At 37.1% G+C, this 14356-nt stretch overlaps 1 protein-coding gene across 4 annotated transcripts in view; it reads right to left on the bottom strand.

Annotated features, from left to right (window-relative positions):
- Window positions 1-661: 661 nt before the first annotated feature.
- The window catches only part of TES (testin LIM domain protein), a 46961-nt gene continuing 33266 nt past the window's right edge, over window positions 662-14356 (bottom strand). For all 4 annotated transcript variants that reach the window (XM_036103942.2, XM_036103943.2, XM_036103940.2 and 1 more), the window contains 5 exons: window positions 10965-11217; window positions 9494-9826; window positions 7807-8022; window positions 7230-7388; window positions 662-1931 (listed from right to left, as the gene is read on the bottom strand). In XM_036103942.2, coding sequence (XP_035959835.1) covers window positions 1743-1931; window positions 7230-7388; window positions 7807-8022; window positions 9494-9826; window positions 10965-11217 — 1150 coding nt within the window. In that variant the 3' untranslated portion in view covers window positions 662-1742. The remainder of the gene's footprint in view (window positions 1932-7229; window positions 7389-7806; window positions 8023-9493; window positions 9827-10964; window positions 11218-14356) is intronic.

Here is a 14356-nt window from a genome sequence, read left to right as displayed (position 1 = left end):
ATAGAAAACCACTACACCCACTATGACAGGAATACTTCAGACTGAAAAAAAAGAAAAAGAAATCTCATGATCTGCTAAACTAGGAAGAATTAATCTACTACTATTCCACATTTGCTTCCTTTTTCACAATAAGTAGCCGTGGAAAAAATTGTTAGAAAGCCAAAAAACAATTTAAGTAAAAGAGTAGTATTTGTTAGATTCACCTCAAAAGGATATAGCTTACCCAAACTTCAGTTAAAATGACACTTTTCTGAAAGACAAAACTCCTGCATGAATTGAAAAACCAGCAACTTAAATTTGCTTGATTTATTTAAAAGTGTCATAAAAGGGCCAACTGGATGGCTCAGTTAGTTAAGCATCTGACTCTTGATTTCAGCTCAGGTCATAATCTTAGGGTCTTGAGATAGAGCCCTGCGTGGCGCTCTGCGTTGAGTGTGGAGCCTGCTTGAGATTCTCTCTCTCCAAAAAAAAAAAAAAAAAAAAAAGTTTCATAAAATGTATCCCTTCATCATAACGAAAAGCTGTCTTGTCAGAAACAGCTTTTATTATTGTTTGAGGCTTTATCTGTGGAGACAACGCCCCCTGCTGTGACAAATGCTCAACTGCAGATGGAGTTTTTTGTTGTTCTCTAAGGGAAAGGCTATGAAGAATAAAGGTACAATTGCAGAGGTGAAAGAGACTTTATTTTGAATATACGTATCATTCATTCAGTTTCATTTTTATAGTGCATAGCTATATATGGAAGTATATAGGGAAAAATAAACATTAGAAATATCTAAGGATGGAAGTATATAGGCAAAGAAGACATTTGATATATACCCTTGAACAGGTTTAGAAGCACCATACACGACAGTATCCATTAGAAAATAAGTTCATGCAAAAAAAAAAAAAATCTATCCAAACCATGGTAGGCAAGTGCAATCAGTACAAGTTATAGTTTCTTGGGTACAAAAAGTATACATGTTCTTTGGATTGAAAACATAAATGAATGGCTTGACTTTTATGTCCAAGCCAGAAATCATCTACAGAAGTAAAAAGCGGATGCCACATGTGACAATAAAGTATTTAAGGCCACAGATAGAGGTCAACAGCTTACAAAGAGAATGCTGCGAGGTAAGGCAAGTTAAAAAAAAAAAAAAAGAGAGAAATGCAATAAAGCTACCTCTGCCTAAATGAGAAAAGAGCAAAGGCATTAGAATAACAGCTCTCTGTACTCTGCTGCGTTTCTCTTTTCTTTGTCAAAAGAATTCACTGAGTATCACTACAAAGTTCAGTGAATAAGATAAGGCAATAAACACAGAGCCTTGGCATTAGGGCAAGTTTAATTTCCTTTCATTTTACACAAGAGCGGAAGAAGAATATAGAACTAGCAATGTGCATCTTTCCATTTCAGCACACTAATTTTTAAGTGTTCATATATATATATACTTTTTGTTTGGCACAGGGGGATGGGCATATGAAGATTAATTAAACCCAAGCTTCCACCTCCAAGATTTTACATGTGGAAAGCTAAGGAAAGATAAAATTCTTTACTGTTTTAAAAATCAAATGCTTAAAGCAGGTTTTAAAAATTGAGATGAAAAAAATTGATAAGGAAAAACAGCAAAGAAAGATACTGAACAAAATCTCCTGGTTTCCTTTACAGTTTCTTTTTTTCCATTTATTTTTCCAAATTGCATTTTACAGTAGAAATGCAGACCATTTAGGATAGCCATGGCTCAATATTGCTTGGTACTTTCCTCTTAAGACATCATCTTCTTACACTCCACTGAACAGAAAACCATCCCTTCTACTGGCATGAACTTCTGCCCAATGAGACACTTGCTGCAGCACGAACACAAAAAGCACTCTGTGGACGCATGCCAGCTGAAATTGTTGTAGGTCACCCGCTGCACTTCAGGGTCAATGGCATTGTGGCATCCTTGACATACCTGTTAAGTCGATTACACAAATAAGAGAAGAGGATGAGAGATCAAACTGTGATGGTAATATTTTCATGTTAGAACAAACAATACCTTTCTTTCAGATGGTAAATTAAACTGAGAATGACCACCTCAAAAATATGTAACTGAGAGTGACCTTCTGGTTAATCCTTTTAGGCAACCACTGTTAATGGGCGTCTATAGGCTGAGCACTATGAGAAATAACAGGTGAAGACCGAACAGGTGATTTGGTGCTTACAGGATATCCCCATGGTGTTTGAAGCAGAAAGTCTTGATGGCAAGTTTCAAAGCAGTTTCATTCCAGTGTATTCTATTTTAGTAATTATAAAGAAGTTTTATGATTTTTCCTATAATACCAAATGCTGGTGAAGATGTGGAACAACAGGAACTCTCATTCATTATTGGTGGGAATGCAAAATGTATAGCCACTTTGGGAGACCGTTTAGCAGTTTCTTAGAAAACTAAACATACTTTCATCATATAATCCAAAATTGTGCTCCTTGGTATTTACCTAAAGGAGCTGAAAACTTATGCCCACAAAAACTTGCACATTGTTATTCAGAGAATCCTTATTCATAACTGCCAAAATTTGGAAGCAAACAAGATATCCGTCAGCTAGTAAAGGGATACATACACTGTGGTACGTCCAGACAATGGAGTATTAACCAGTGCTAAAAAAACGATAGGAGCTATCAAACCATGAAAAGACATGGAGGAACTTTAAATGCACATTGCTAAGAGAAAGAAGCCAATCTAAAAAAGCAACATACTGTATGCTTCCAACTATATGATGTTCTGGCAAAGGCAAAACTATGGAGAAAATAACAAGATTAGTGGTTGCCAGTGGTGGGATAGGGAGGTGGGAGAGAGGAATGGGTAGAGAACAGAGGACATTTAGGGCAGTGAAAATATGCTCTAAAATATTATAATGATGGGTATATGTCATTTGCCCATTCTATACCTTTGTCCAAACCCACACAATGTACAACACCAAGAATGAACCCTGAGGTGAACTGTGTACTTTGGGTGATTATGATATGTGGATGTAGATTAATCTTTGGTAAAAAATGTAGCATTCAGGTGAGTGACGTTATATATGTGTAAGTGTAGGGGTTATATGGGAAATTGCTGTGTCTTCCTCTCAACTTTGTTGTAAACCTAATATTGCTCTTAAAAAAATAGTCTTAAAAAAGATTTTTCCTCACTCATTAAAGCTTTGAAGTAGTAATTTTACTAGTCTTACCTCTGACACATGAGATTATTAACATCACTAATTTCTAGACAGTATGAAATGAAAATCATGTTCAAAATAATTAAGGACTCATTAAAAATACTGACAGTGTTTGAGAATAATTAGTTTGCACTAAAAATATAACTTGTAGTTAATTGGCTTCTGTTCTAAGTCATAATTTATGTATAATCTAATATTGTAAAACATTAATACTTTATTCTCTGTGGAATTCAGTGTATGTTATGTACAAATAAGTATACAGCACACACACACATCCACAAACACACATGATTTTCTTCTTTAGCTGAACAGGTATATAAAGAAAATAAATGAATAATCCTCAATATTTTAGCAAAAAACAAAACTACCCTATAAAACTTCTAAAACACTAGACAGTCCACAGGTCTTCTTGTTTGTGCATATTCTGAATGAATGTGACTATCTAAAGTTTTTAAGTATTTAATAACAAGTAGATAAAGCAACAAATTGACCTGGATAGGTCATTCAGCCTGAGCATCCTTACTTGAAAAGACCTTAAAATGTGGCTGCTATTCAGTGGGGAAACTGGTTTAGGATGTGAAGTGTGAAGTGAGGCCTTGTTACAAATATCTACTTCAAACATGCAACATACTTTCTATGCTTTTTCTTTTTTAGATTTTATTTATGTTTGAGAGAGAGAGAGAAAGAGAGAGGGAGAGGGAGAGAGAGAGAATATTGAGTAGGCTCCATGCCCAGTGTGGAGCCGAGGCCGAGGTGGGCTCAATCTCACGACCCTGAGATCATGACCTGAGCCGAAATCAAGAGTTGGACACTTAACCTACTGAGCCACCCAGGTGCCCCAACTTTCCATACTTTTTAGAGCTACATGGCTTCTAATTACAGAGATTATAGCTGCTTAATTCCCATGTCATGTCTACCTAGTGTTTCCCGAGAAGCAAGGGAGATATTCTCTTTCCATGATGAATACACCGCTATTCCTGAATACAACAAAAATGGGTGTTTTAATTGCAAATGTGCTCTTAATTTGTAGCTGTATCATGCAAGCAATTGCTTTTGCATATATTCATATTTTGTAGATTTATATTTAGAATGTTGTCCTTTGCAGTTTTCTGTTTCATATTAATTTTTCAATGTTTTAAACTTTTTTTGTATAAAATAGGAGCATTTCACATTTTTTTTTTTGAAAAAATTGCTTTTAGACCATGCTTTTCGACCATGACCTATCTTCTTTATCTCGGCCCTCTAACAATACTTGTGGATCTTTTTATATCTTTTGAAACTCATATTTTTGTGATTTTAAAAAAGAGATAACTACAATTCAATTATATGTAAAATTAAAGAAGTTGCTTAGGTTAAAAAAAAAGAAACTAATGAACACCCTGAATGGTATAGGAATTTAGGGTTTGTGGTTTCATATAATTTAGTTTTGCTAGTAATTTGTCATTCATCCCAAAGTCTGACATATAGTCCCAGCTAAAACTTACTGCCCCTAATTCTTTATAAATCTGAAAGTTGCCTAGGCCTCATTAAGGTCTGGGACATGATGTGCTTTACCACTTTCTGCCTGGCATTTGATTTTTTCTGGGTTCTTAAACTTCTAATATTTCAATTCGTTCTGATTTCCTTCAGTTTCTCCTACTTCTTTTAGTTTATTTGTATACACAGTGTGAAAAAACTAACAACACTTATTGTAATGAGCTCTCTGGCAGGAGGTTCCTGTGAAGTCTCAGAGATGTGAACTCAGGGGGGTGGGCATTTGAGACCAGAATTCCAGAGACCATTCAGAGACAAACTAAGTGTATTTCCCACTATCCTCTTTCTAAGTTATTTTTTCCCCCCACAGAAATTCCCTGTTTTGAGTTCTTGCCTTCAGGTCTACAAACAATTTGTTTGAAGATTAAAAGATCTAAGCAGATTGATACCCTGAACTAGACAATCTTCAAAATTTTACATCATTTAGTATGTGGCATGGATAGCTCTTTCTGCCATTAGCTGGTTTGTGCAGGCAATGGAGAGAGTTGTTCATTTTAATTTTATAGAAAGGGCAATAGTACACCTTACTGGGAAAGTAAACTTTCTAAAAGAAATCATGCCACATTATAAAGCTAAATAATTTACAAATTTTCTGTGTTTTAATAATATCTCTGGGTATTCCTCTCTATTGGTTAGTTACAATGTAATGAAGAGAAGCTTGTAACAGTTACCTAAAGCAGCTTCATTTGTTTAAAGCTTTATTCAGTATTTATTCAGTATCTACTGTGTTGTTCCAGTGTTAGAAATAGAAAACAAAACAGACAAAATTCCCTGCCTGCATGGAATTTGCATCCTAGTCCTTGAGACCAAGGTCACACAACCCTACAATAAAATACACATTATGATAACCATCTACCTTTAAAGAAACTGTAGCAATAATATTTAGAGAAGCGGTTTTTAACTAAATTATGTACTAGGTCACATGGTGATTCATTATCCTTTTCCCAGGTATAAGGAGGCCCATGTTGATCCCAAAGCAAATGAGAAATATTAGAAGACAAAGAAGTCACTTGAACATTTCCTAAGGGCAGACACTGAGGGCATGGAAATAAAAAGGCAAGCTCTATCCACCAGCTGCTTATAGTCTAGGGGAGGAGACAGAAGGGTGGTATTAATTACACACAGATGTGCCCCATGGGAGCACAGAGAGGCATCCTAGCCAGAGAAAAAGGGGTGGAACTTGGGGCGGAAAAAAAAAAATCAAGAAAGGTATTCTGAAAAAGCTTGCCTCCAACTGAGTCTGGGGGAACATACAGTCTGGGGGAACATACACGGTCAGGTGAAACGGGGAATGGGTGCATGAGACAAAGGAGTTAGTGTGAGTAGAAGACCAAGAATGGTGCGTAAACTAGAAAATGAGTAACTTGTTGAATATGATTTGGGTTGGGTAACTAGTAGAACAGGCAAGAAGGGGCTGGATCTGTTAAGCAAAGGCTTAATGATTAGGTTTGCATCTCAGAAAGATTTATCTTCCATCATTATGGAAGGTGGCTTTGGACAAGATGAAGAATGGAAGTGGGGAGACCAAATTTGAGGGCACTACAATAATCCAAATGATAAAAAATAAAGGTCTGAAGTAGAGTATAGTTGTAACTGTGAGGATCTGAGATTTATGGATGAGGCAGAATTGACAGAAAATGACGAATTATACTCAGCGAATGGATAAAGGTTGAAAACTGGCACTGGCATCAAAACTTGTTACCTTATTCGCATAGTACCGCACCCCTAGAATGATATAAACACGTCACTGTGTTCCTTAGCCAGGAGCCTGCTTTATGTGATAGCTCTGGGGAACTTAAGTACATATTTTCCTGCTTATAAAGAAGTAAATGTCTATCATTTTAATATCCCTTGGATTAAGAACTTGACTATATATGGTCAACTTTCTTTATCTACCCTTTATCTAAATTGCTTATCTCTTGGCCATTATGCAATAGCAGCTCTGTGTAAGCAGGGTAGAGCCAAGAAAAAAATATACTCTCACATTAAATATTTGAATGTTTGGCTGATACAAATAAATCTAAATACACAGGTCAAATTTTGTTATAGTCAATCAATTCAATGAGGGTTTAAGAAACAGGCATTGTACAATCTCCAGGTTTAAAAAAAAAAAAAAAAATGAAGCCACAGTGGGGGGCTCTAGGAACATGAACAGAAACCATAAACACTCAAACAGCTAAAGAATGCAAACAGCTCCTAAAAAATCTTAATGTAAATGGACCATGATCTGTACGATGAGAACCAATCAATCTCATTCCCATTAAAAAACTTTTTTTAGTGGGGATTTGATGACTAAGTAGCACTTCTAATCTATAGTGTAAACTGTACAGATAGAAATCTTGAGGTGGCTCACAGTCAATGCATATTACTGTTTCTGAGTTACCTGGATTTTAACACCCTATGGCAGGAATCGCAGGTTTCCTACTTAAGCATAGTCCTTTCTGTTTCTCATTGGCTTAAATAAAGGCAGAGTGTCAAGTCCTGCAGCAGGTCAAGCAACCATACCCCAGGATGCTTCTTACCACAGCATGATTCTTCACATAGCAGGGCTTGCACACGGGCTTGTCATTGACCATCACGTATATTTCCCCAGCTAGGATGTTGTCACAGTCAAAGCAGCAGAAGTGTTTCAAATGCCAATTTTGGTTTTCTGCCTGGGTGTACTCATTGCTGAATATCAACTGGGAAGAGGGCAAAAATAAGAGGAATCATGTATTTTCCTTTTTGCTATAGATGACAAAGCCAGGTTCTGTAGACCAATAAGGGATTTAGATCCATAAGTAAAATCAACCCACCTTCCTGGGCTCAAAGTCTGAAAATAGCCTAATGTTTAAACTCAGGTTATTATTTAGTTTAGTCCAAATCACTCTTCTGTGTTCCTAGACAGTCTTGCATTGTCAACACAGTTAACACGGACACTCTCCGAATGACTGAAGTTAAAAGTTCTTTTCCCACTCAACTCTGCATGTAAAGAAAGAGACTGATGCTTGGTGAATTCATGTGGGCTTTCTGCCAGGACAGCCTGGTGAGGATGGTCAGGGGACGGACTCTATGGGGACACCAGAAGGAGCCTGCCTGCGGGAGCCGCGGACAACATACCTCATCGCAGCCAGCACATCGCGGTTTCTCACTGTCACAGTAATGTCTGCCACAGTACAGCTTCCCATTCTTCCAGAAATAAATCATGTCGACCAGGAGCTCGTGGCAGGTACTGCACACGAAACAAGCTGGGTGCCACAGTTTATCATAGCCGGCCCTTTCAGCGTAGATGGCTGGGTCACCCTCCTTCATACTCTGTTTGCAGCAGTAGCAGGACTGAAAGGGAAGCCGTCCAAAACAATATGTCATCGTTAAGACTGGCATTTAGTGTCGTAGGAATTCAGAGAAACAACTTCCAAGGGAAAGAATTCCTACTAAAATTAGTAATTCGTCCACGGAGACGATAAGATGTCAATACTTCCGGGAAATGGAATTTCTAGGCTTTCTCCGGGATCTTCAAACCTAATTCTTGTGCCCTGCTGGTAACGGAGCACTGTTTCCTGAATCAAGTCTCTTACAGAAAAAGGGCAACAATAATTTTCACCATAATTTTTAAGTGGTTCTCTCAAAATGTTACCTTAGAGCTTATTAGTACCTTTTCTCTTTTATTTTTAAAAGGACTAAGCCTTATTGGTTAACGTGCCAATTGTATCTACGAGAACTATATTACACTAAGTTTAGCCCTTATGTTTTGTTCATCTGTATCACAATTCTCTTTTACTTTCAAGGTATAAAAAAAGACTTCAATTTCCCTCTCTAAGGGAGATTTTTTTAAAAATAAGATTGACTATATAGTTGACCCTTGAACAACACAGGGGTAAGGGGTGCTGACCCCATACACAATCAAAAATCTACATATAACTTTTGACCTTCTCAAAACTTAACTAATTGTCTACTATTGATCTGAAGCCTTACTAATAACATAGTTGATTCACACATATTTTGTATGTTATATTATATACTGAATTCTTAGAATAAAGTAAGCTAGAAAAAAGAAATTATTATTAAGAAAATCATACGGGGGGCACCTGGGTGGCTCAGTCATTACGCATCTGCCTTCGGCTCAGGTCATGATCCCAGGGTCCTGGGATCGAGCCCCACATCGGGCTCCCTGCTCAGCGGGAAGCCTGCTTCTCCCTCTCCCACTCCCCCTGCTTGTGTTCCTGCTCTCTCTCTCTCTCTCTGTCAAATAAATAAATAAAATCTTTAAAAAAAAAATCATATGAAAGAGAAAATACATTTACAGTACTATACTGTATTGATAAAAAAAAAAAAATCTGTGTATAAGTGGACCCGCACAGTTCAAACCCATGTTTTTCAGGGTCAACTGTATATCCACATAAATTTGAATTATGAATTTTAGGCATGTTCTCACAAGCAAAACTGAATTAACCTAAGCATACGTTATTCTTGTTTATGGGAAGAAATAAACAATTAACACCAAAATTATGTTTAGAAGCAGATTCTAGAGGAGCACGTTGTATTCCAGCATGACACCCATGCTAACTACCGTGTATACATAAAACTCACAATTATCCTTGGCAACAGATAATCAGAAAGCTCAGCTTTAGATAGAGGTCACAAACATGATTCGCTAAAATAAACCTTGACTGAATTTTAATTTATTTCCTTCACTTACTCCTTTTGGAAACACAGGAATGCCGCCCCCCCCTCCAAATGTTCAAAGAACGGGAAAGAACCTGTAAAAATAGACCAGCTGGGCCAACGCCAGGAGCTCTGTACTTACATATGGAGTTCTGTGCTCGGCCGATTTGTCCTCCGTGGCCCCCACGGCTGCTGTGGTGCTTCTATCCCCACTAGGGCTGTACATCCGGTTGGGGCCTTGAGCATCTATCTCACGGGGAAGTCTGACATCTCCTACTCCCAGAGCTTCGCTCTTGTATTTCTTCACAAACTGTTCCATCTCCTTCACCTCCTTGGGGGACAACTCATGGCACTTGCAAGGGTCCTGGTCGTGTGCGGGGAGCTGCTTTGCCAACTGTTTCTTTCGGTACTGCGCCCCCTCTGAGCCTGCCACCGGCTGCTTCTCCGTGGGCAGCATCTGCATGTACCGCCTGGCCTGGGCCCCAGGGAGACCAGCGTTAACCGCGAGATGCCTTGGCCATCAGACAAGCAATATTTCATAACACACATCGGAAGCAAATTATTTAAGAAAGAAGGGGGTTTTATCCATTTGTAACAGTCTTTAAAATATAAATATCTTCAGATGTTAACACCATCACAAAAGGTACTGTAAATAGATTTAGTTCAGTAAAAATAAATACATTTTTCTCCATGAAATTAAACCTTTGTTTTTAGTTTATAAGAAGATTTCAGTTACTAATGTTTACCTGTGCTATATACACAGATGTATAATTGCAAGGGAACACAAATTTTTAGAAGGCATGTTTAAATGTTTAGAATGGCCTATGGATCAGCAGCATTTTTATCATTATACAAAAAAGATATTATCGTAAGATTCACTTGAATGACTTAACTCATCTTCTTAAAAGAAATCCAAATGTCATATTTGGTTGTTATAACAGTAAAAGGAGTTTGACACAAAATTACTGGGTTTATTGTTTTTTTGTTTTTGTTTTTTTGCCTTACACAGTAAAGTATACTGTTGAACATTTTTTGAGTTTTGAAAAAAATGATAGAGGGGCGCCTGGGTGGCTCAGTCGTTAAGCGTCTGCCTTCAGTTCAGGTCATGATCCCAGGGTCCTGGGATCGAGCCCCGCATCGGGCTCCCTGCTCTGCAGGAAGCCTGCTTCTCCCTCTTCTACTCCCCCTGCTTGTGTTCCCTCTCTTGCTGTGTCTCTCTCTGTCAAATAAATAAATAAAATCTTTAAAAAAAGAAAAAAGAAAAAAGAAAAAATGATAGAAATTCTATTCTTTCAGATATTCTTTGCTATCTTAAGAGATATCTTCTCAAGAGTAAGCTAGAAGTTACTAGATATATACAAAACATCTGTTTTTCATGTAAGTATTAAGAATGTCAGACCATTCCCTGAAAAAGGTTAACATACCTGAGTAGTCAGGAAAATTCTATGAGGTATCTAATTTTACTTTCAAAAACCAATAGGAGTTGAAAGTCAAAGTAATAGGAACCCCAGAAAAACAAGAGACTTGAGGTTGATTAGGTCACTAAAGGGACTGCCCTAAAGAAGTAGCCCCCGAACTTTAACAAAGAGACTGCCCTTCCCCTTATTATTTACCAATGCCTGATTCTGGACAGGAGGAGCCCATTCATAGGTAACTGTATTGATGGAGACATTCTTCTTGGCAGCAACTGGATTGGTCAGTATCATAACATTACGTTTATACATGGGAATTCCATCTGATTTTAGCTTTGCAATCAGGGTGGTATATTTGGTGTCTTCAAAAAGTTTTCCCACTTTTCGATCCTCTTCATTGCTCAAGAGGACATCATGCTCTTCTTGGCCACACTTGCAGTTACGACATATTTTTCTATAATTTTGGAAATAAGTTGACAATAACTAATTATACCTAATAAATAAGTAAGCATACTCATACATTTATAGTTTATAAAATACTTTTATACACATTCCATATAATGGTATAGAAAGGCAAGCTATTGCGTGGGGGGATTCCAAGTAGCTATGCATAAATTTAAGCAAGGAAACATAAAAATGTACCTTCACATTTTAAGACTTCAAAAACTTAGGTCTTAATTAAAAAGTGTATGCTCAAGGGAGCATATCTGAGCAAAACCTCATCTGGTATTCCTCATTTTCTTAAATCAACAAGTAAATAAAATCACCAAAATACTATTACAGCAAGAGGTTTCATATTTTATTGCATGGTAACATTTCATAGCCATTACCTAAGTTTTTTGTTTTTGGGTTTTTTCTAAGTGAGACGGAGGTTGATATAACTTTTCTGATCAAGGACTATAATCCTAGATGCAGCTTCAGCTTTCCTCATTTCCTTTCCTGTCCCCTTGCTAATTTCCTTTCCTTTCCTTTCTCATTTCCTGTTTCCTTTCTCTTCCTTTCCTTTCCCTTTATTTCTTCAAACACTTAGTGACCACTTACTATGTGCTTTCATATGTATAAAAAACCAGATAGATGAAAGTCTTTGGACTTTCAGAGCAATGAAACAAAAGATACCACTAAATGAAATGTCCCCCTTCCCCAATCTGGCCTAGCAGGTAATCATTCTTTCATGCAACATACACAAACGTCCATGTGCTTAGCAATGTACTTAGCTTATATATAGTACTTGGCTTAGCTTATAGCAATGTACTTAGTATATGTGCTGCCGAAGCGAGCACTATAGCAATGTACTTAGATTGATACACCCTATAATTGCATTTGTGATAGTAAAGAAAAGTACAGGATACGTCATTTGACAAGGCCTAATTTTGACTTGGAATTGGTGAGGAAAGGACTCCATAAAAATATTACTCCATAAGAAACTAACATTTAGGTTGAGATCTGAGGGATAATGAAACAAGTATGAAGTGTGTGTGCGTGTACTTGAGATGGGGTAAAGAAAGAGAAGAAAAACCTCCAAACACTGGGTAGAAAGAGTATGTGTGGTGGTCCTGACTTAGGAAAGAGCTTGTGCCCTTAGGTCCCATGATCAGAGAGGGCTGGCGGGACTGCAGTGAGGTAAATAAATGGGGAGTGACAAGGTTGGAGAGGGAGGGAGGCATAAGATCATGCAGGGACTCGTAGGACACATTAAAGGATTTGGTTTTTACTGTAAGAATAAGCAGGAGGCACTGAAGGCTTTTAGGTAATGGACTAACATGATTAGATCTATCATTCTCAAAACTGTACCACCTATTATATGAGAATGGATTGGGGTAGACATAATTGGAAGGAGGGAGACCGATTAACATGTCAATGGTGCATCCAGTTTGCAAAGTAACAGGGATCACTACTTTGCAAGTGGAATTTATATTTTGGATGGTTATTTTTGTGGTCTAGGTAAGATGTGTTATAGCTTGAACTACAGTATTTAACAGTGGAGATGGAAAAACAAGAACAGATTTAAGATCTCCTCGAAGGTAAAACTGACTAAATTTTGTGGTTGCTGTGGACGTAGTGATGGTAAAGGGAAGGCCCAATCTGCCAGAAAATGAACCCAGGTTTTCAGGATGAGTAAGCTGGTAGAAGGAACGTAACTTATTAAGAGAGTAAATATAAAAGAAGAACAGATTTGAGGTAGTTGGGGGGAAGGCTGATCAAAGTTCTCCAAAATTCAACTACTGAAGTTTGAAATGCCTACAAAACAGGGTAAAGATATCAAGTAGATTGTAGGATATGTAGATCTGGTGTTAAAAACTGTAGCCTGGTAGAAAATATAAATTTGGGAGTCAGGGAATGACACATTTGCATATAAATTGAACAGATCACTTTCATCTCCTGGGCAAGAGTACAGGGAAGAGGTGAGGACTCAGGAAGGAGTCTGGCAGAGAAGCAGAAGCTGGAAGAGGTGACCGAGGAAAACAGAGAAGTAGAGAGACTTTGTGGTGTTAAAAACATAAGCTGGAAGTAAATATAGGGCAATGATAGCATATAAATTAGAGGGAGGAGTCTGAGAATTTAAAAAAAAACATTGTAATATCCTTACATTGTTCAGGAAGATAGTGAAGATCTAGATTAACATTAGACGTTGTTAAGCATGCATATTAAACTAACTAGATAACTAAAGAAGGAAATATTACATATAATTTCTAAACTTAGAGAAAATGGAATGATGATATAAAATGCAAGTAATTAAACAGAAGGCAATAAGAGGAGAATAAAGAAACTTAGAAGATTAGGACATGTAGAAAGCACAAATTGTAAGACGGTTAACATAATCCAAATATACCAATAGTCACAATAAATGGACTCAGTGCTCCAGTTAAAAGACAAAGAATTTCAGACTGAATAATACAACAAAATCGAACTATATGCTACTTGGAAGAGACACTTAAAATTTAAAGACAAAGAAAGGATGAAAGCATAAGGATGCAAAAAGATACATCAGGCAAATTCCAACAAAAAGTAAGTTAGATACTTATATTAATATCGTACACTTTAGACTTTAATGCTTTTTCCTTTACTGAGTATTAAAGAGAATCACTACATAGTGACAGAAGTTTAAAATCACCTCTATGATGTAACAGGTCTAAAATTAATATAGCTTAATAAGCTACTCAAAATATATAAGCAAAAATAACAGAATTTTAAGAAATAGACAAACTCATTATAGTAACACTAAAAAATTAGAAATAAAGATTTGAATAACACAATAATCCTGATCAAGCAGACACATAAAAAATATCCTATCCAGTGACTGAAGAATACTTCTTTTTGTGAACATTTGAAACACTTCAGGAAACTGAACACATACTGATAGACCAAGTCTCAAGAAATGCCCAAGGAATCACCATCAACCACATTATTTGAACAGAATATAATTATGTTAGAAATCAACAGCAAAAAAGGAAGAAATCAGGGAGGGAGACAAACCATGAGAGACTATGGACTCCAGGAAACAAACTGAGGGTTATAGAAGGGAGAATGGTGGGGGAAGGGGGTAGCCAGGTGATGGGTATTAAGGAGGGCACGTGTTGTGATGAGCGCTGGGT

This window comes from Halichoerus grypus, chromosome 12 (assembly GCF_964656455.1).
Source record: "Halichoerus grypus chromosome 12, mHalGry1.hap1.1, whole genome shotgun sequence".
NCBI classification, from domain to species: Eukaryota; Metazoa; Chordata; class Mammalia; order Carnivora; family Phocidae; genus Halichoerus; species Halichoerus grypus.
The sequence above is the reverse complement of the archived record's forward strand: the minus strand, read 5'-3'. Positions and strand labels throughout refer to the sequence as shown.